General features: G+C 40.2%; 1 protein-coding gene across 20 annotated transcripts in view; it reads right to left on the bottom strand.

Annotated features, from left to right (window-relative positions):
* Positions 1-22323, bottom strand: part of SYTL5 (synaptotagmin like 5) — a 291111-nt gene that overhangs the window by 82973 nt on the left and 185815 nt on the right. For 19 of the 20 annotated variants that reach the window (XR_008708618.1, XR_008708619.1, XM_055565062.1 and 16 more), the window contains 3 exons: positions 11110-11225; positions 8551-8659; positions 4866-5000 (listed from right to left, as the gene is read on the bottom strand). Coding sequence is in view for 18 of the 20 variants with exons in the window: in XM_055565062.1 (XP_055421037.1) it covers positions 4866-5000; positions 8551-8659; positions 11110-11225 (360 nt within the window). In the remaining 2 variants the exon portion in view is untranslated. The remainder of the gene's footprint in view (positions 1-4865; positions 5001-8550; positions 8660-11109; positions 11226-22323) is intronic. The other variant, XM_055565071.1, reaches the window with a different exon arrangement.

A 22323-nucleotide genomic window follows, 5' to 3' on the forward strand; every position in this document is an offset into this window, starting at 1 on the left:
GAGGCACAGGAAAGAGGTGAAAGTAATTTTCCTTTGGAGAACAGTCCTTATAACCATTATTCTTTTGCGTCACAAAACTCTCACAGCTAGGATTACAGAATGAACTGGATGTACTTTTAGAGATGTACTATAAATTTGAACAATTTTTAAAGCCTGGTAAGGAAAGGAGTTTGCTCAGAGCATTAGAAACTAGCTATACAGCATTTTATCTACTGCACAAAACAAACCAGTATTAACTTTGTGGAAGCGGTCCTGACTCAGAGCTAAAACACTCCCAGCTTGCTAATATTTCAAATAGTAGTAAGAGGATGCTGCTTAATTGCCATCTTAATCTCAAAGATGTTAATGAAAATGACACTGGGGACAGGAAGATGATTTTACTTGTGATGAAAAAAGAATGCGTCACATAATGACAGAATGGGTTTCATCAACCTATTTTGCCCAAAATAACAGATATGAGGAAAGAATGACTTTTTTAGTCATTAAGATACCTAACATGTCTTATTTACCCGAAGGAAAGAGAGAGAGACAGAGGGAGAGGGTGAGCAAGAGGGAGGGAGCTGGGGGAAGGGATGAGAATGAGGATCAGCTAAGAAGGTAAGGGCTGCCATGAATGGTGTGGTTTCTGCTTTTGGATCAGAGCTGACCAAATCAGCTTGTGAAGCGTCACCGAGACTGTGACAGTCAGTCCCGGGCCTCCCAGAGAGCAATTAAGAACAACTGGATAAAACTAGAATGCGCTTGGGCAGGGGGTGGGGTTGGGGGACAGGAGAAACTGGTTGGTTGTCAGAGGTACAGGTTCCTGTGGTTCAATACTTGCCGTATCCTCCAATGTCATGATAGAAATGCTGCTGAGAAACACAGCAGCATCCTTTATCCATCTTCTTACTGAACAAAATCAATTTTTCAGTTCTAAGTTCCACTCTTCCTGTATTTTAGGGTACAGTATTGATGTCCCCTTCCAGATACCCTCAGATCCCTTGCAGCAGGCTCCACCCACCCATCCCAAGCTTCTGGGTACTTTTCTGCTAATGGTTTGCACTTAGGATGCTCAGAGCTTTGCCTTTAGCGCTGGAGGCCAAGCATGCCTTGAAATATGCCTCCCCTGACCCTCAGTTAAATCTGAATTTCAGATAAACAATCAAGAATTTTTTAGTATAAAAATATACTACTATTTATGTGGTACATACAAGTAAGATTTCATGAAACGTATTTTTTTTAAGTTTTTTACCTGAAAAATTTAACTGGACATCCTGTATCATTTGCTAAATCTGGAAACCCAATCTAAGGGAACCTATAAACAACGACTTATTGGGACAGAAGTGCAATGGTCCAGCTCCTCAAAATGTAAAAACCTAGAGATACCAATACTTTATGCCCCAGAATCTCTTGCAGGATTAAGCTGAGTTCTCAAACTCATACCTCACCAGAGACAGCAAATTTCTCATCTTCTTTGCTTTTTAAAAAAATTGAGGTATAGTTGCTTTACAATATTTTGTTGGTTTCTGCTTACAGCAAATTGAATTAGCTCTATGTAGACATATATCCCCTCCCTCTTGGACCTCTCTCTGACCCCTCTCCATCCCACCCATCTAGGTCACTTACTCCCTTACTGGTAGCTCATTTCAATTCTGGTAGCCCAGAATCATTTCAATTAATAAATTACTCACTTAGGAATCCTTGTCTGAGGATTCATTTCTAGGAGAGTGGGATTTTTTTTAAACTTTTTATTTTCTATTGGGGTATAGCCAATTAGCAGACAGTGTTGTGAGTTTCAGATGAACAGGATAGGGACTCAGCCATGTATATATATGTACCCATTCTCCCCTAAACTCCCCTCCCCTCCCATCCAGGCTGCCACATAACATTGAGCAGAGCTCCCTGTGCTATATAGTAGAACCTTTTTGGTTATCCATTTAAGTATAGCAGTGTGTACATGTTCATCCCAAACTCCCTAACTATCCCCTTCCCCCATTCATCTCCCTAGCAACCATAAGTTCTTTCTCAAAGTCTGTGAGTCTATTTGATTTTTTGTTGTTGTTGTTTTCAGTATTAGCTAAGACTTTTTTTTTTTTTTTAAAGATTTTAGATAGATATCTCACAAATCACACCACATTGACAACTCATCACAGCGTGAAAGGAATTAGGAATCACTGCCTTGAAGAGTATTCTGTTTGTTAATTACAGTTCACATTTATATGCCTTTAAAAAAACAAAACGCAGCTGTCTCATGTGTCAAGTCCCAAGAAACCAGTGAAGAGCCATTTGCCATGTTCCTCTGAGAAGCTGCTGCACCTTGCCTAAGCCATTCACATATTTCCCTGCTTTGAAACTCCTGAAAAGAAATAAAGTCTAACCAGGCATCTGAAAAACAATCATTTCCACTCCGATATGAGTTTTTAAAAACGATGCTCAAGCCCAGCTGCTCCAGGAAAAGAACAATGAACTATGAAGAAATATGCGTGGAAGAGGAGAAGGGGGAATTAACTGCTAAGCTAGGCCAGGTAATAGACGGCAGAGGCCAGAATCTTGCAAATTCTTTTTTTGGGGAATCTGCTGTTACAGGGGAGGCTGCAGTTGTGCTTGAAGAACCTAATGAGAAAAGAAGGTCTGCAAGCTTGACTACTTGGCTTTGCAGAATTCCTCCAGCTCCAAGAAAATAAAAAAGGAGTTAACACCTTTTAGGGATGGGAGTGAAGAAAAGATAGGCCACCTCCTGCTCCCACTTCCTAAGGAATAATTTGGAGATAATGTAACTCATCTCACAGTGGCAGTCCTTTAATGAATGAATCATCATTATGATAAATACATGTTTCAGGAAAAGGACATTGTGCTCTACTGATCTCCCAAACATCTTGACTCTCCTTCTTATTGGGAACACATTGTTCTTGGCCTGGTTCAGCCGAAGCACCCTGACTATTATTAATATATTCTATCTCTAAACCAAAGCACCCTGACCATTATATTCTATCTATTGATCTTGGGTATTTACAATCTCAAAGATAAAGTCTATTTAGTGACAACCTTCCAATTTACAACAAGAGACCCCTGGGTCAATACACCAGTCTTTGGTGAAACATGTTCATATGGCTTTATAGCTTTACGTGTGTGGTTCTTTTTATGCATCGATTTTTTTTTTTTTAACCCATAGTAAATACTACAGTACGCCAGGATCCTCAGTTGGGTAAATCCTTGGATGTGGAGCTGCATGAGGATACAGAGGAACTGTGGATAGGAAAAGCTTACTGTCAAGTTATACTCGGATTTTTGACAGGTAAAGTGAGCGGGTGGGGTCAGCACAACTAACTTCTATGTTATTTCAGGGTCAACTATATCTACACACAGAACTTGTTAAGACTCAAGGAATAAACCTAGGCAGGTAGATTCTGAAACAACCGTGTAAGCACTGTGATATTGGAGAGTATGACCCTTACTCTTAAGTAACTGTAAAATGAAATAATTTAATTTTCTTCATTGAGCCAGGAGACTAAGTGTTTTGAACGGGGGACTCCATCTTTCCTCTTTATATAGATATATTGTCCCTTTTAAATGCCAGCCTGAAATATGAGCCAAGATAGCTCATCCAGCGAGTCCCCACGAGGCTGAACAAAAATAGCATCTCTAAATAATTTTGATCCCTGTCTGAGAGTTAGGAACTCAGCAATCAAAACCAAAAATGAGATTTTCCTACATAAGGTTTTATGGGACAAGATAGAGGGCCACCCCAAGAGAAGTCAAAGGAAATGATTTCAAGGACAAATGCAACCAGAGTTTAAAGTATTTTTTATCGTAAAGGAAATATAGCTACATTCTTTGAGAATTTGCAAAGGACTGAATACAATCATAATCTTTTGATAGTGGATGAGAAATGATTTCTTTTATGTTTTATTTTTTTCTTTGAAGTTTTACATAAAGTGACACAAGTTTGTAGGAATACTATAGGGAAAAGATATTGGTATGGACAGTACCTGCACTCTTAATGACCCATGAGGATAGATCTTTTTTCTCATCATTGCCTTTGATAATATACCAGTCATGAAAATCAGCCTTGACTTCTGTTCCAACAGGATAAAGAACATTCAGCCTGATAGGAAATGATTAGGCTCTTGGCTATCTTTTCTCTCTTTACTTTTCTTGACAAGGTGCTAGCTCTATGCATGGGAGATTTGAGGAGCTGGCCCTCTGATAACAAGTTAGAGGTGGTAGAACTATAAAGAAGTGGACTTTGTGGAAATTCTCTGAGGCAATTCAAAGGAAATTATTATTCATTTTTTTAAAGTTGCAAGCAATGTATATGACACCTAGAGGTTTCTTTTTCCAAAGCTTAAACAGAAAAAAATCAAGAAATCAATGAAAACAATTTATTTGCCTGGATTTATCCATGTGAACTGCAGCCCTGAGTCCCCAGAAGACATCAAGTCTCAGCCATGCAAGTGCACAGATGATTTCGATAGCTGTAATTCCAGAAATATAAGTGCTTACCATTTCCACTAAAAACTATCCTCCTGGGTTTTCACATTATGTATTAGAAGATCTCTGAGAGGGAATACATTACAGGTATCTGGAAGCATCATTTGGATAGAAATATACAAACCTGGGCTTCCCTGGTGGCTCAGATGGTAAAGAATCCACCTGCAATGTGCGAGACCTGGGTTCAATCCCTGGGTTGGGAAGATCCCCTGGAGGAGGGCATGGCAACCCACTCCAGTATTCTTGCCTGGAGAATCCCCATGGACACAGGAGCCTGGCAGGCTATAGTCCATGGGGTCACAAAGAGTCGGACATGACTGAAGTGACTGAGCACGAATGCACATACCAACACTGTCCTCAGTCTATTCTTTTGGCCAATCTGTTATGTGCCTTACCTGTCAGAACCAGGGGCTGACTTTAAACTCCGAAAATTGTGGCTGTCTAAGTCCAAGCTGTAGCTCCGCCCACTTTCAGTTTTTGGAGTGATGATTTCTCCTCTGGTTGCTGATCTGAACTTGCTAAGAAGAAATCTGAAATTACATATATACATACATATATTTAAAAGGAAGATAATAAAACACTTAAGTATATCATTTTAAGAATACCATTTATTGTACTTCTAACAGTATATAATTCTTCAACAAAGCTGACTCGAGGCTGAGAAATTCTGGGGACTCCCCATGGCTTCTGCAACAGAATGTCAAAGGTACCAGTAGAGGCGGTGAGGGCATTCTCCCAAAGCCATACCAGCTGCTGGTAGGCTAGGACTCTGTCCTTCAAAGAAAAATACCATTGACTTTGGGGACTCACCACTATCACCTGAGAATGGAGAAGCACTGCCCGGGCTGAACTTATTTACACAATGCTGAGAAAAGGGGAGTTTGAACTCACCTTGCTCAGACAGAAGAGCTACGATGATCCTTTGGGATCAACTAATGTAGCAACTTACTAGACTGTAGCTCCATGAGAAGGACAACTCTTGTTCTTCTTGTTTCCTGTCAGGTCCCCTAAGGTTAGAGGGAGGCCTGGCATGAACTACAACCCAGTCAGTTCTTGAGGACTAAGTGACTGCACGCATGCTCCTGGGGTAATAAGTCTGAACAATGGAATGGCTCACACCACATGAAACTTGACTGCATTCCCATTTCCCCAAATTATTTGGAACTTAAGCAAAAAGAGCTTTTCAGAAACTAACATTCAGGTCATGATCCAAGCTATCAAAAGCCTCAAACATGGGTCTTTTCAAATGCACTCACATAAAGACAAACCAAAGCTATTTTCCTTTTATGTGGTATTGGTAGAGACCAATTCATTTACTTTACTGGCTATAGTTTTCTCATGGGGAAAAACTATTCCAGAGGTACTGAGACAATCTTAATAGGATCTGCCAAGTTGTCTGTTTCAAAGACCACTGGTGGAGTGTCTCGTCAAAGTGTCAGAAGCTTCAGTCTGCCTGGAAATTACATTTTTGGTGAGAATAGCACTTAATATCATGTCAAATGATGTTACTTTGAGAACCACTGTGTACATGTCCTTACCTCTGCACAGCTGCTTCCAGTGTCTCCTCCATGTGAACTCACTCTTCCTCCTCTTTTGTTATCCTGGGCCCTCTCCCTCTTTCAAGCTCCTCATCAAGTCTCACTTAGAATTTGATTCCTTTCCCAATGGTCCCTGTGCCCTCCCAACATTGATAATCTAATATTTAATTATTTGTTCCCATATTATATCTTTTGTAGTCATACAGCTTCCCTGGTAGCTCAGTGGGAAAAATTCCACCTGCCATGCAGGAAACAGAGGTTCAATCCCTGGGTCGGGAAGATCCCCTGGAGAAGGAAATGGCAACCCAGTATTCCTGCCTGGAAAATCCCATGGATAGAAGAGCCTGGTGGGTTATAGTCCACGGGGTCGCTAAAGAATTAGACACGACTGAGCTACTAAACAACAAACTTCTTGCCGTGTTTCAAAAGGGCTATCAGGCCGCTCATATTGCCATCTTAGATTTTCCTAAAATCTTTCTCTATATTATTAACTTTTCAAGTGTGGACCTTTAAACCTTTTCTTTCCAACTAGGTGTTACATTCTTTGATGACAGAACAATCAGACCCCAGTTTGGAGTTTCAGCAGAGCTCAGTCCAGCACTAGGACTCTTTTGACAATTCAGGATGTATATCATTCATGGTACTGTTTAGCTCCTTACTGTCTCCCAGCTCCAGGCTCGCCATTCTGTAACCCACATAGTGATGCCTGGCCTGGGGTCCACACACTCTACCTCCTAGAGGCCCTTGTGGGCTCCACACCAAATTCAATCAGATCACTGATTGTTTTTGATGGGCCATGCACCATGCTGAATACTGCAACACAAAGGTAAAAAAGCCAGTAGAAGAGCTTACAATTAAGAGCAGGGGAGGGAGGGGGTGTATCCGGCGAGATCAGTTCATTTACTTTACATTCTTGTGTAAGGAGGGGCTTGATGTCAGAGTGCAAAATCAAGAGTGATGCAGAGGCACAAGCCATTGTGGGAGCCCCAAGGAGAGACAAATAGGTTTAGAATGGTAGGAAGGCTTAAGATATAGGACATATGGCCCCTCTAGCTATCTTTCCCATTCATCACTGCTAATTAACGAAGTCATGGTTAGTCATGAGTGTTTGAGTCAAATGACATTTAGGATTCACGCCTACTCATAGTAAAAGATTCTTTAAAAAAAGAAAAAAAAATACACTTTCTGTAGAGACAGATGAAGGCTCAGGGACTGGCAGCCTTTCACATTGGCTTTTGCTGAGAACAAAGCCATGCTACCCAATGTGCGTGTATGTGCTCCATCATATCTGACTCTTTGTGACGCCATGGACTACAGCCCGCCAGGCTCCTCTGGCCATGAGATTTCCCAGGAAAGAATACTGGAGTAGGTTGCCATATTCCCTTCTCCAGGGGTTCTTCCAAGCCCAGGGACTGAACCCACGTCTACTGTGTTGGCAGGTGGATTCTTTACTGCTGACTCATCAGGGAAGCCCCACACTACTCAGAACAAACCATAAAGCCACTTGGTATAGATTAGGATTTTCACTACCTGGACCACAAAACTGGCCACCAGCTGACTGAGAGATAGAGACTGCAACAGGCAGGGCTATGAAGCAATACTTTGCCCTTTGGGTCCTTTTTAAATTTTTGATGTGGACCATTATTACAGTCTGTATTGAATTTGTTACAATATTATTCCTGTTTTATGCTTTGGTTTTTGTGGCCATGAGGCATGTGGGATCTTAGCTCTCTGACCAGGGATTGAAGTCACACCTCCTGCATTGGAAGGCAAAGTCTGAACCACCGGACCACCAGGGAAGTTGTGCCTTTCAGTCCTTATAACCTGCATTTTTGGGGCCAATTGACTCCCCTGATGGAACCTTCTCATTTCCAGTTTCCCAGTGCCTCCCTATTGGCCTCCCATTCCTATTCTCAGTACTTGACACATAGATTTGCTTTCTGAATGAAGTTAGTGAGGTGGCCAAATGATTCTTTCCTTAAGGAGACCTGCATTTTAAACAGGGGAGACAGTGTTTTAAGCCCTATTAAGAGTTGATGTATGGCAAAACCAATACAATATTGTAAAGTAATTAGCCTCCAATTAAAATAAATTAATTTAAATTAAAAAAAAAGAAATCTTGGATTTGGCTGTTTCATACATCAGCACTCAGGTTGGGCAGCTTGGGGAGGGTGGAGGGGTTGGTGTCGACTACAACAAAGGTAGTCATCACCTCCTTACAGGCAACACTGGCCCGAGCATGAAGCCTTCTACTGAGAAATAAAGGGATTCACTTGGTATAAGATTAGATATGTCAAATGAAAGCAAAATCCTCACAGGTTCAGGTCAGAAGGGACCTTTATCTAAAACTGAAAGTAATTAAAACTGCATTTCCTGAGGCAAATGATAAGAAAATGTTACCTCAGTCAACTCTCTGACCTCTTCTGGGTCACTTAAGTGACATTAGACTTGAAAAACAGCGGGGGCTCGGGGGGGGGGGGTGTCTATGTCACAGGTGACCGGAACAAGGATCAAAGATTACCTTAAAGAGGCTGTGTCTTACCCCTTTCTCCTGGGTCCATCGTGGCTGGCCTTCTGCCCAGAAGAAGGCAAAGCATCTGACTTTTCTGTGTTCTGGCGGGTTTGTTCTTGGCTTTGTATTTCTCCATCTCCTCATTAAAAACAATCAGAAGACAAATTTACACACAAAATGGCAAGAAACGAAAGCTATTTCCTAGTCTTCATTCATGTTTCTACATTAACACAGGACAGAGTAACTGGCAATGATGTTTCCATCTTATGTTTCCCAGTCACACATGTATTTTTCATCTGTTGAGTTAAACGAAGATTAAGATTGGGACTCATCTGTGGGAGTTTTGCTGAGATAAGCTTTGTAGAGATAATCACAATGGAGGAATTAAACATCCTCCTCTACAAATATTTTTAGGGCAGAGGATCCAAGGTTCAGGAGAACTCCAAATACCTAGAGGCTGAATTGTAGCATGGGATTCTAGAAACAATATCATGGCATCCAGTCCCATCACTTCATGGGAAATAGATGGGGGAACAGTGGAAACAGTGTCAGACTTTATTTTTCTGGGCTCCAAAATCACTGCAGATGGTGATTGCAGCCGTGAAATTAAAAGACGCTTACTCCTTGGAAGGAAAGTTATGACTAACCTAGATAGCATATTCAAAAGCAGAGACATTACTTTGCCAACAAAGGTTCGTCTAGTCAAGGCTATGGTTTTTCCTGTGGTCATGTATGGATGTGAGAATTGGACTGTGAAGAAAGCTGAGCGCCGAAGAATTAATGCTTTTGAACTGTGGTGTTGGAGAAGACTCTTGAGAGTCCCTTGGCCTGCAAGGAGATCCAACCAGTCCATTCTGAAGGAGATCAGCCCTGGGATTTCTTTGGAAGGAACGATGCTAAAGCTGAAACTCCAGTACTTTGGCCACCTCATGCGAAGAGTTGACTCATTGGAAAAGACTCTGATGCTGGGAGGGATTGGGGGCAAGAGGAAAAGGGGACGACAGAGGATGAGATGGCTGGATGGCATCACTGACTTGATGGACATGAGTCTGAGTGAACTCTGGGAGTTGGTGATGGACAGGCAGGCCTGGCGTGCTGCGATTCATGGGGTCGCAAAGAGTCGGAGATGACTGAGCGACTGATCTGATCTGATCCTGGGAGGGTGAGTAGCTCTGCACATACCTTCTGACGGTCTACACTGCTGAGGTTTGAGTGGAGGAAGCAGCCAGAACTGACTGCTTCCTTGTAACTCGACTCTGCTCTCTCTGTGGCATTAGTCCCAGGGTTACCCATCTGGGAGAGCCCTTCCTTGGTAGTGCGACACCAAGAAGGGGCCCTGGAAGCAGGTCCAAGCCTCCCAGCCAGGCTTCAAAATCAGGGCATTTTTCTCCAGTATGTGAAAGGTGAGATACCCTAGGAACAGACCCACAGATGTCTGCTCCAGCTTTACTGTAGCCCAGATGAGAATTATGATTCTAAACATACGTTTCACTCAATATTTAAGCAGTTAAATTGTGGTCTGAATGCACAGACTAGCGTTCTCAAAGTGGGGTGTTACAGTAAATCGCTACATATGAACAAATTCCATTCTGAGAGTGTGTTTGTAAGTCCAACAAAGTTAACCTAAGTACCCAACAGTATAGTTGGCTGTTATTTATGTGAGAAGTTTGTAATACTTCTATGTGTAATACTTTTATGTGTAATACAACACATAAAAAACAAATACAAAAAGAAGACATATTAGTACAGTAGTACAGTTCAACAGCTGGCATATAGGGGCTGGCATTGAGTGAACAGGCAAGAAGAATTATGAAGTGGAGGAGGGAGAGGAAGTGGGAGATGGCAGAGCTGAAGGGCGATCAGCAATAGGAGATGAAGGGCAAGCTGCAATTTCATTCGCATCTGATTTAACTGGACATGAAAATGCACACTGTCATGTTTGAGAGTTCACAACCTGAAGGTTCATATGTAGGGAACGTACTGTATTTGCATTTGGTGACAGTATAATTCATCATTGAGTGAAATTGCCTTGTGCATTTCAGGCCATTTAGCATCCCTCAATGCCACTGATTCCCCCACAGTCACTGGGATAACCAGAAAGGGCCCCTAGCATTTCCAAACACTTCCCTTAGCCTGATTAGGGGAGGGGGCACATTATAAAATATCAGCACTTGGTTGAGAATCCCTGGATGAGAAAAAGTAACATTTAAACTAAATCTGAAATATATCTTTATTGAAAAACCAAAGATTTCTTCCACAATGTAAATCACGTAAGGCATCTGTTTTATGTTCCTTTAACTGTTTAGTAAAATATTGGAAGTGCATTCAGGAAAAGAAGTCTGCGATGAAGAGCAATGCCTTCCCTGAAAACCTCAGTGTGCCACATATGAGAAAAATGACCATGGATTTCATTTTCTACCAACTTCATCTTCCCTTGTACCAACTGAAAATTTAGATTTGATGCCACCAAGTTTTGAAATGATCTAAGGGATTCAACAGAGGAAATTCAACTATGGTCTTTTGATACATAATATAGAGAAGTTATTTAGCCCACCAAAATGAAGATTAAAGCAGTTTTGCTTTAGTTACCTGGACTTCTTCTTAAGATGGACTGTCGGACAACATCAGTGCCCAGAACATTGACGTGCTTGAAACGCTTTGCCTTCTCTTCAAAGAACCACTCACCAGTTACAATCCTTAGCTGCCTACTCAAAAGCAAAGAGGAGAGCATTGGAATTCAACTGTTCAGCCAAATAATTAACTCAAAAACCCCTAATTGAGTAAAAGATAGCCAGTTAGAGAGTCCATCTCACTCCTTGGAGTAATTTATGGTGATCATAATCCACTGTTAGTTGAATATGTACTATATACAAGGCACTCGCTAATTGCTCTTCATACTTACTATATTTTTATCCACTCTGTAAACATGATTATCCCTATTTTATAGATGAGGAAACAGAGCAATAAAATGATGTGTTTCACACATAAAGCCAGGATCCCACTCCAAGCAGTCTGACCTATAGCTCGACTTCTTTTTTGTTTGGTTTTTAAAATTTTTATTTTATTTGGTAGAGTTGATTTATAATTTTGTGCTAATTTCTGCTTTAACGTTATACATACATACTTTCTTTTTCCTATTCCGTTTTATTATGGTTTATCAGAGGATATTGAATAGTTTCCTGTGATATACAATAGAATCTTGTTGTTTATCCATCCCATATATAATAGTTTGCTTCTACCAACCCCAAACTCTGAATCCATCCCTCTCCCACTCCCTGGACAACTACAAGTCTGTCATCTGTGTCTGTGAGTCTTCTTCTGTTTTGTAAATAATTTCATTTGTGTCATAGATTAGACTCCACATATAAGTGACATCACATGATATTTGCCTATCTCTGTCTGGGTTACTTAGTATTATAACTTCTAAGTCCATCCATATTGCTACAAATGGCATTATTGCATTCTTTTTTATGCTATAGTTCAAGTTCTTAACCACGACATGTGCTAAGTCACCTCAGTCATGTCCAACTCTTTGCGACCCTATGGACTGTAGCCTGCCATGCTCCACTGTCCATGGGATTCTCCAGGCAAGCATACTAGAGTGGGTTGCCATGCTCTCCTCCAGGGGATCTTCCCAACCTTGGGATCAAATCCACATCTTATGTCTCCTGCATTGGCAGGCAGCTTCTTTACAGCCAGTGTCACCGGGGAGTCCTAACTACTGCATTAGTGAATAAATAAGCTTCAGTGGAAACAATGGGGAACAAATGAAAGCTTTGAATTATAAAGGGGCTGTGATCACACTCTGTTTTAGAATGATATCTTGAGGTAATATAATGATTGGATTAAAGAGATAATGGGATAAAGAGACAGGTTGGCCATGGCAATAGTCCAGGAGAGAGATAGCTAGGACTCAAGCTAGGGCAATGACAAGACCAATGACGATGATAAGACTAATGACAAGAGGAAGAGCCAAATTAAAAATGTAGGTGGTAGAAGGACCTGTCTGGGTTTCACAATCAATAGAATGTTGAAGATGGAAAAGAAAGACCTTGGAACAATCACAACCATGTGCAATGTTTATACAAACCCTTTACCCCAGTTATATAGGCCTATTGATCATTCTTAGAACATGGCCCATATGTTCATCTACTACTTGACCTAAGGCCTCTATGGAGGACTGTAATGGAAAATGAGGTTGAAAGGTAGAATTGAGTCACAAAATGGAAAACTCTGAAAGTCAAGCTAAGGAGTTGGAATGCCATTTTGGAGGCAATGGGGAACACTGGCAGATAATCTAAATTTCAAGTTGAATTATAGAATCTCTGAAGTATCTCTGAAGTATTATATGGGGTAGAAACCAGAAGTGGGCAGGCCAATGAAGAAGTAACTCAACAGATAGGACAGGAAATGATAAAGATGTATATCTGGGTATCATGGGGGTAAGGTGTGAAAAGAAAGATAAAAGATACTTAGGCCACTATGTAAGCAGATAGGTTAAAGAGTCCCTGGCAAAAGATAACCAGGAATGGCTTTCTTGACATAGAATCAATTTTGGCCTGAGCCATTTTGTTATGTGAGCCTGGCTACAGTGCTCACCCTTGAACAGGTCTCAGTAATTAATGATCTTAAGGGAAGGAATGAAAAAACTCGGGAGAAGCATTCAAGAAACAATGGTGGAGCCATGGGGAGGGTCCTAGTTCCTCAAGGGACATACTTAGCAACGTATCTTTCAGTTCTACAGGAACTAAGGCCCCGACAAGGGTGGAGGATAGGAAGATGATGTTGATCCTTCTGACTCCAACTGAAGCTGGACTCTGTGGACCTTTGCCCCCAGTACTATGCTGAATTCTCCTCTGCTCAAGCCCCCTCATGAATACTCATGTACCTTTAGCTTAAAATTTCCCCAATTTTGCTGTTGGGAAGACAATGCTTTGAGAAAGATCCCTGGTATTCCCCTTAATTGTGCGAGCGCTCAGTCATGTCTGACTCTTTGTGATCCCATAGACTACAGCCTGCCAGTCTGTCTATGAAATTTTCCAGGAAAAATACTGGAGTGGGTTGCCATTTCCTCCTCCCAGGGATCAAATCCATGTTTCCTGTATCTCCTGCATTGGCAGGTGGATTCTTTACCAGAGTCACCTGAGAATCTTGTTCTCCTTACTTGCTGCAAGTAATAATAAATACTTCCTTCTTTTGATCTTTGGCTTGGTTGCATCTACTGACTCAACACTCACCAAGAGGTGAACCCAGTTTTCAGGTTAACAACTGAAGATGAAAATCAGCAAGATTGGTGACAAGTCTGCCATGGCTAAAGTAAAGCAGCTAAGAGTCAAATAGAGATCTCTAGCCCCATAGTATTATATCCATGAGATTCAGTACCTCCTTGACTGAACTGAGAAATTAACAATTGGATCCTAAATTAAATAAAAAAAAAACACTCTAGAAAAATATGCCAATTTGTTCTCTCTAGCAATTATCATAAAATACTTACTTATTCATTTATGTCATGTTGTGCAGCATGTGGAATCTTAGTTACCTGACTAGGGATCAAACCCATGGCCCCTGCAGTGGGAGCATGGAGTCCTAACCACTGAACTGCCAGGTGAGTCCCTGAAATACTACTCCTAAATGTAGGAAACAAAGGTAAGTTACCTATGAAACCCAGTTCCATCACTGGGGAAAAAGTGAAAAGGTTATCCTTGGAGTAAATTATTCATTGAATGACCATAGCTTGTACATCTGAAATTTATCTTCAAGTGGCTAGATCACCTATCAAGAAGCAAGGATTATTGGATTAGCTTCAAAACTGTATAAAATACAGCAAAAACTAATACTTGAGTGGGTATATACTTAATACTTGAATGGGCTGTATCTGGATATATCTCAGGTGATCTATAGGCATACACCAGTACTTATGTTGGAAAAGTAGGCAGTAATAATGCAATTCTAAATTATAAAGGTACTGCCACCAGAGTTCCAGGCCTTATTTATTCAATCAAATGCTAATTGAGGTAGTACTGTGATTGAACTTTGCAGAGGGAACTGAAGTTGTTTATCACCTGACCTTAACATAGGAATATGGTCATGGATGATCTGGGTGGGCCCATAGTAGTCACTGAGCCCTTGAAAACAGGAAGAAAATGAAGTTGGATACTGAGAAGCTGTGGAATGGGAAGTCAGAGGGATTCCAAATGTGAAAAGAGGGCTCTGAGATGCAGATGTCCACATGCAAGAACCAGAGGGAGGGGCCTCTAGGAGCAAAGGCTGCCTCTTAGCTAACAGCCAACAAGAAATGGGAGCCTCATTCCCAGTCACAGGGAATCAGAATCTGTCCACCAAAATGAACTTAGAAGTGCAATCTTCCCAGAGCCTTCTGGTAGGAACTCAGCCAGCTGACACCTTGATTTCAGCCTAGTGAACCATGAGTAGAGAAATAAGACAAGCCAACCTAGGTTTCTGAGCGACAGAACTGTAAGACTGAAACTGAGCTGTACCCTATGGGGCTCCTGGGCATGGAAGCCTTTCTGTCGTTTCTTGTTTGTAGGGAACAGACTCCAGACTCCATGACCTAACATGAGTTACAAAGGGCAGACCTGAACAGTTGCTAATCAAGGAAGGGAGGGGATATAATACAAGGAAGGAGCAGCCAAGAAACAATAGTGCAACATTAAGTCCTAGTTCCCTCAAAAGGGATACACATAACAATATCTTTGAGCTCTTTACAGAACTAAAACCCCCCAACAAATGGCAGATGTCAGCATTCTTCATTTCTAAAAAGACCACCTGTTAGTTAGTTAGTTCAGTAGCTCAGTCGTGTCCGACTCTTTGCGACCCCACACACTCTAATCTTATCAGCAACCCTGCCCTTGAGGCTTTGCTGTAAAACTCCTCACCAAATTCTCCAGGATTGAGACAGTTTTCCAGGGGCATTAGCATGCTGTGTACTCCTTTTCCTGCAAATCAATAAAGCTATTCTTATCTACTTCACCCAAAACTCTGTCTCCAAGATTCAATTTTGCACTGGTACACAGAGGCTGAGTTTACAGCATCAAGATCATGTATTTACATTGCCTACTGTCCATGGGGTCACAGAGTCAGACACAACTGAAGCGACTGAGCACATGAGCAAGCTGCTAAATCGTGGCAGTTTGTGATGATGGCCACACAAAACTAAGAATAATTAAACATAAAAACCTACTTGTCTTAATGTTCAACTCAGGAAATAATTTGCACAGATTCTAAAAAGATACCTATGAAAAATTCAGAACAATAGGGTAGAGGTAAGCAAACTATGGCTTGTGGGCCAAATTCTTCACTACATATTTCATACAGATTATGAGCTAAGGATTTATAAAAGGCAGAGGAACCATAGATCAAATTGCCAACATCTGCTGGATCATCAAAAAAGCAAGAGAAATCCAGAAAAACATCTACTTCTGCTTTACTGACAACACCAAAGCCTTTAACTGTGGAAAATTCTTAAAGAGATGGGAATACCAGACCACCTGACCTGACACCTGAGAAATCTGTATGCAAGTCAGGAAGCAACAGTTAGAACTGGACAACAGACTGGTTCCAAATTGGGAAAGGAGTACGTCAAGGTTGTACCTTGTCACCCTGCTTATTTAACTTATATGCAGAGTACCTCATGCGAAATGCCCAGCTAGATGAAGCACAAGCTGGAATCAAGATTGCCAGGAGAAATATCAATAACCTCAGATATGCAGATGACATCACGCTTATGGCAGAAAGCAAAGAAGAACTAAAAAGCCTCTTGATGAAAATGAAAGAGGAGAGTGAAAAAGTTGGCTTAAAAGTCAACACTCAAAAAACTATAATCATGGCATCTGGTCCCATCACTTCATGGCAAATAGATGGGGAAACAGTGGAAATGGTGACAGACTTTATTTTTCGGGGCTCCAAAATCACTGCAGATGGTGATTGCATCCATGAAATTAAAAGACGATTGCTCCTTGGAAGAAAAGTTATGACCAACCTAGACAGCATATTAAAAAGCAGAGACATTACTTAGTCAACAAAGGTCTGTCTAGTTAAAGCTATGGTTTTTCTAGTAGTCATGTATGGATGTGAGAGTTGGACTATAAAGAAAGCTGAGTGCCAGAGAATTGATGCTTTTGAATTGTGGTGTTGGAGAAGACTCCTTCGAGTCCCTTGGACTGCAAGGAGATCAAACCGGTCAACCCTAAAGGAAATAAGTCCTGAATATTCATTGGAAGGACTGATGCTAAAGCTGAAACTCCAATACTTAATGACCCTGATGCTGGAAAAGATGGCAGGAGGAGCAGGGGATGACAGAGGATGAGATGGTTGGATGGCATCACCGACTCGATGGAAGCCTGATGTACTGCAGTCCATGGGGTCCCAAAAAGTCGGACACGACCAAGTGACTGAACTGATACTGATACTGATGAGCTAAGGATGGTTTTTATACTTTTAAATGGTTGGAGAAAATATTTCCCCAAAGCTTAATATTTACTGACCTGTGAAAATTATATGAACAGTATTTAAAATTCAGAGTCTGTTCATAAAGTTTTATTGGTACACAGCCATGCTCATTTATATATTGTCTCTGGCTGCTTTTCTGCTACAACTGCAAACTTGAGTAGTTTTAACAGGAACAACAGAGCCTAGAGTCTAAAATTCTTACTCTTCGGCATTTTATTTTTTAAAAGGTTTGCCAACTTCTGCAATATGACAAAGAATTTACACAAAAAGATACAAGAACAAGGGGATAACATAGATCGGTGATAGAGAACCACCTAAGAGAGGCATGCCAAAGGCTTGTCTTATTTTTTTTGTTTGTTTGGGTTTTTTTTTTTTTTTTAATGGCTGCACCACATAGCATATGAAATCTTAGCTCCCCAAAGATAGAACATGTGCCCCCGGCACTGGAAGTGTGCAGGGAAGTTCTGTTTGTTTTGTTTTTGTCATTTTCTTGGGATACAGAGTAAGGTGGAAACACATAAATAGCAGTTTCAGGTGTCACAGAAAAGTGAGCCACATCAGGTCTACATGCCCCAGCAAATGGCCCTCCACATTATCATCTTTACCATATATGCCTAGAGCTGGCAACACCTAACACAAATAAGATCTTCCCAGAACTGTTAGTCATTACCTCTTACCATCCTTGTAAGAACAACAACTATAGCCCTTGTATTTGCTCAACTCAAATATGGACCTGAGTCATTTGTTACTTTAGAACTCTGCAACATCAGAACCACCTCTTGGGATTATGCCTCTGCCACCTTCTCAGGTCCTGGAGGTGTAGGTGGAAGGATTAGTTGAAGAACAGGGAACAAATACTGAATGTGTACCATGCACCAAGCCACATGCTAGGCACTGTCTACACGGCATCTCTAATGTTCACTATATGTCATAAAGTAGCTATATCATCCTTAGTTTTCAGATGAGGAAATCGAAGTTCACATGGCTGAAATAACTTGCCCAAAGTTATACAGTATCATGACAAAAACAGGATTTATACTAAAAGCCCCTACATTTAGCAAAGCTCTTCAGAAAAGAACCAGCTATGACAAGGCTTTGAGTAAGGGTGAAAAGGTATAGAAGCCAAGGAATAACATGCAGTATTTCATATGATGGGCTGTGACTGGCTGTGTGTGCGTGCACACATCTGTGACTATGTCTCTCTGTTTGGAGCAGAGTGACAGGAATAAAGGAGTGAAAGAAGAAATAAAAGAAACATGAAACCTACTATGAACTTTTTCTCTCTGCCATATCAATCTAATATTTCAGAAATAGAAAGCTTTGAATAAACAGTGTGTTTCCTACAAGTCATACTCTGAAGAGTTTGGCTGACATTGAGTTACACTTGTGACACGTGATCAATGATTACTAAATATTTAGAATTTGCTAGCTTCTAATTTTCTTTAACATTAAACTCTTGGGACCACAAACTTTTGCTTGATAGCTTATTTTAATGTAAAGTCAAGTTCTCCTTAGACTTATAGGGAAAAAGTAGGCAATCATATCCTAAAAAAGAAGAGTGCCCTAAACATTCATTTTTTCCCTTTATTTTCTATTAACTGCTGGAGAGATCTGAGATAAGATATGGTAGTTAGATACACTGAAATATAACAAGTTTCATTCTTATCATCCACAAGGAAGCCAGAATTATTTAATTCATTCATTACATATCAATTATTTATTGCATTCTTGGCTCAGGCAGTAAAAAATCTGCCTGCAATGCAGGAAACCTGGGTTTGATCCATGGTTCAGGAAGATCCCCTGGAGAAGGAAATGGCAACCCACTCCAGGATTCTTGCCTGAGAAATCTCATGGACAGAGGAGCCTGGTGGGCTACAGACCATGGGGTCCTAAAAGAGTCAGACTAAGCAATGAAAAAAAAATAAGGCTAAGAGTACAGAAGTGAAAAAGACAAAAAAGACCCTGGCGTTATGGAGATGATGGTATATATTTACTCCTTTCTTCCTTTCCAACAGGAAAAGTAACAAGAAATCCTTAAACACATTATGAACTCTACAGATAAAGAGAATATCTTTAAAACAGCTAGAGAGGAGAAAAAAACATATTACAAACAAAGGAATGATGATTAGTATGACAGGTGACTTCCATTAGAAATAACGAAAGCTAGAAGCCAGTGAAATGATATCTTTAAAGTTCCGAGAGAAAATATCTATTTAAAATCATGTATCCAGAGAAACCATTGTTTAGGAGTGAGATAAAAGAGTGAGATAAAAAATGTTTCAGTACAATAAAAACTGACATAATTTACTATTAATAGATTTTCACTAAAGGATCTTCTAAAGAGGAGGTGAAGTAATTCCCTAGCGGTCCAGTAGTTAGGACATAGTGCTTTCACAGCTGTGGTCTGCAGTTCACTCCCTGGTCAGGAAACTAAGATCCCAAAAGCTGTGTCACATGACCAAAAGAAAGAAAGAAAAGGAGGAAGTAAAGTAGATCTAACATATAAAAAGGAATGGTAACAAATGGAATTGGTAAAACACGTGGATAAATCTAAACAAATGTTGATGTAAAACAAACATGACAAAGGCTTCCACAGGGACAAATAGCAGCATGAAATGTCACCACATGGCATGAATATAAATAAGATCAGCTCATAAACATCATATCAGAAGTATTTCATTTTTGGGCTCCTGATCATGTTGTTTTTATATTTGGGGTCTGAGTTCAACTGAGGTGCTAATTAGGAAAACTGATCATTATCGCTGTCTTTGTGTTGGAAAGCAACTGCCTCCGCTAACATAATCATGTGGAATTTTGTAGGTCTCATTAGGATAGCCACATGAACTAACTGGCTGTGTCAGGGTCACTTTTATTCTGTTTCTATAGAGTTAATTTTAAAAGGAGACCAACAGCAACCAACTTGTTAGAACCAGAAGGGGCTGCAAAAAATGTCAAGGGCTGATCATCCCATTGAAGGAGGTAGCCTCCCTTTATTAGTTTTTGCTGTAATCCTTTTCAGTGCTACAGCAATTAAAGCTCTTTACTTTTACCCAATCCAAGGTAAATGACAACAAAGGTTGTGTTTTCCAACTGATTAGAGAATGAGTCACTTTCTGACTCATCTCATCTCTTAGAGGTCAGGGTGGGAATTTCAATTTTATGGTCTATTGAACATAGAGACAGCCCACTGGCACTATAGCATTCTCTCACAACAAATTAAGGGTGTTCACTGCCAATAGAGTATCATTCATGCTTCCTCTCAAAAACCACTCCATGAATAGCAAACAGGGTACTTCCAACACTGACAGATAATCTCTGAGATCACATAGACTCATAGCTGGAGAAATAATGGTCTCTGTTTTCAGTTTTTAAAATGAGGAGAGATTCTGTTTCTACCAAGTGAAACACACATCTTGTAAATTTCCAGCTGTCACACAGATGCTACAACTATAAGTTATTGTCCAAGCTGGTGCTCTGGGACAACCCAGAGGGATGGGGTGGGGAAGGAGGTTGGAGAGGGATTCAGGATGGTGGGACACATGTACAACCCATGACCGATTCATGTCGCTGTATGGCGAAAACCACCACAATATTGTAACTAGCTTCCAATTAAAATAAATAAATTAACTTTTTAAAAAGAGGTATAAGAACCACACTTTGAAAGCTGTTTTTTCCTCAGAACATTGTAATGCACAAATACAGAATTTATTCTAGTGATGAGATAATAATGTAATAAACTCCTCCTCCTTAGACTATGAAACCATTGAGGGTAGTCTATGTATGTTTCATCTATCTTTGTATCCTTATCCTCTAGTATTCCAACAGGTTATCAATAATTGTTGTAGTGAGAATGGACAGTGGGTCAAAAGATAGAGCAAGTGGATAGGTGGATAGTTGGGTTTATTAAGTTATTATCACATCAAAGAAAAAAAGAAGTACAAGTAATTCTGAAGTTCTGTATTGAGGTTTTAACATCCCCTCAGGAAGACACAGACCTTTCATTTTTTAATTATTTATTCTTATATCCTTCTGACAACAACTTGTCATATCTTTCTGTGACAGCTGGAAATTTACTCTCTTCAGAGGGCAAATATATTTGGCCTGATGTGTGTCCGTGCATATGTGTGTGTGTGTGCGTTAATTCCCAAGAAAACCACATTTGTTCCATAACGTGCTTAAGCCTGAAATACTTTAAGTGGGGCCTTGCCGTCTATTTACTCATCATTGAGTATTTACCATAGGTATTCTTTTAGGCACTAGAACTACTTCATTGAACACTACAGATAATAGGCCCTGCTCTCATGGTTGTGAAGCTTATATTCTAGTGGAGGAATAAAGATAATAAACAAGAGAAGGAAAGTATATACCATATAAGTATTAAGGGGAAAAAAAAACAGGAAGGGATTATGTTAGTTATGTTAGGTAAGCTAACTTCCGTAACAAACAACTTGCAAATTCCAATGACTACACACATTAAAAGTTTCTCTCTATATACATATATAACCTAATATTGATCTGACCAGATTGAGGGGAGATTTTTTATGAATTAGACCTGCAGTTACCATCTATACTGACTACCAGATGAGCTGATGGCAAAACTTTCAATTAGCAATGCATGAATACACAAATCTCTTGGGTCTTGTATTGAAAAGACTGTTTCAGTAATTACAACTGACATTTAGAAATTAAAGACAAAATTCCTCTCTCCATACAAAAGCTTGAGGCAACTCCTGATTGATTGAAAGGCTCGTGAGTCACAGTCCCTAGTTACTGTTGTGTGAGCAAATGAGGGTTCAGGATGTAGAGAAGAGGTAAACAGAAATGGAATAAAAACTGAAAATGATCAAATATTAGGGATCAAATAAAATAATATGTATAAGAAATGGAGAAACAGTTACTGAAATATTCCTTATAAGTCTTCAGACTCTGCAATTAGTAGGTCAGTCATTTGTTAAAATCCCTTTTCCTTTCATCACTTGAAATAACAAACCTCACCTTGGCAGAGTTTGGTGGGAAAAGAACTGGGTAGAAAAACAAACAAATTTTGATATTTATTCAATCCAACTGTACTAACGCACATTCTGAACTCTTGGTGTGCTTATTTCCACTATTTATAATACAGAAAATCAATCACCTCTCTTATCTAATTGGTATATATTTTGAGACCTTGTAGGACTATTAGTATTATCCAGGAATAAATGTGATCCCAAAACAGATCAACTCTCTCAAAGACTAAGGCTTCAATTTTGAAATTAGCTTAAACCATGATCTGATTAAGGTAATCTTGAATATTTACAGGCCCTATCCAATTTCCTTGCTAGGAAAAAAAAAGTA

This window comes from Bubalus kerabau, chromosome X (genome assembly GCF_029407905.1).
Source record: "Bubalus kerabau isolate K-KA32 ecotype Philippines breed swamp buffalo chromosome X, PCC_UOA_SB_1v2, whole genome shotgun sequence".
In the NCBI taxonomy this organism is placed as follows: Eukaryota; Metazoa; Chordata; class Mammalia; order Artiodactyla; family Bovidae; genus Bubalus; species Bubalus kerabau.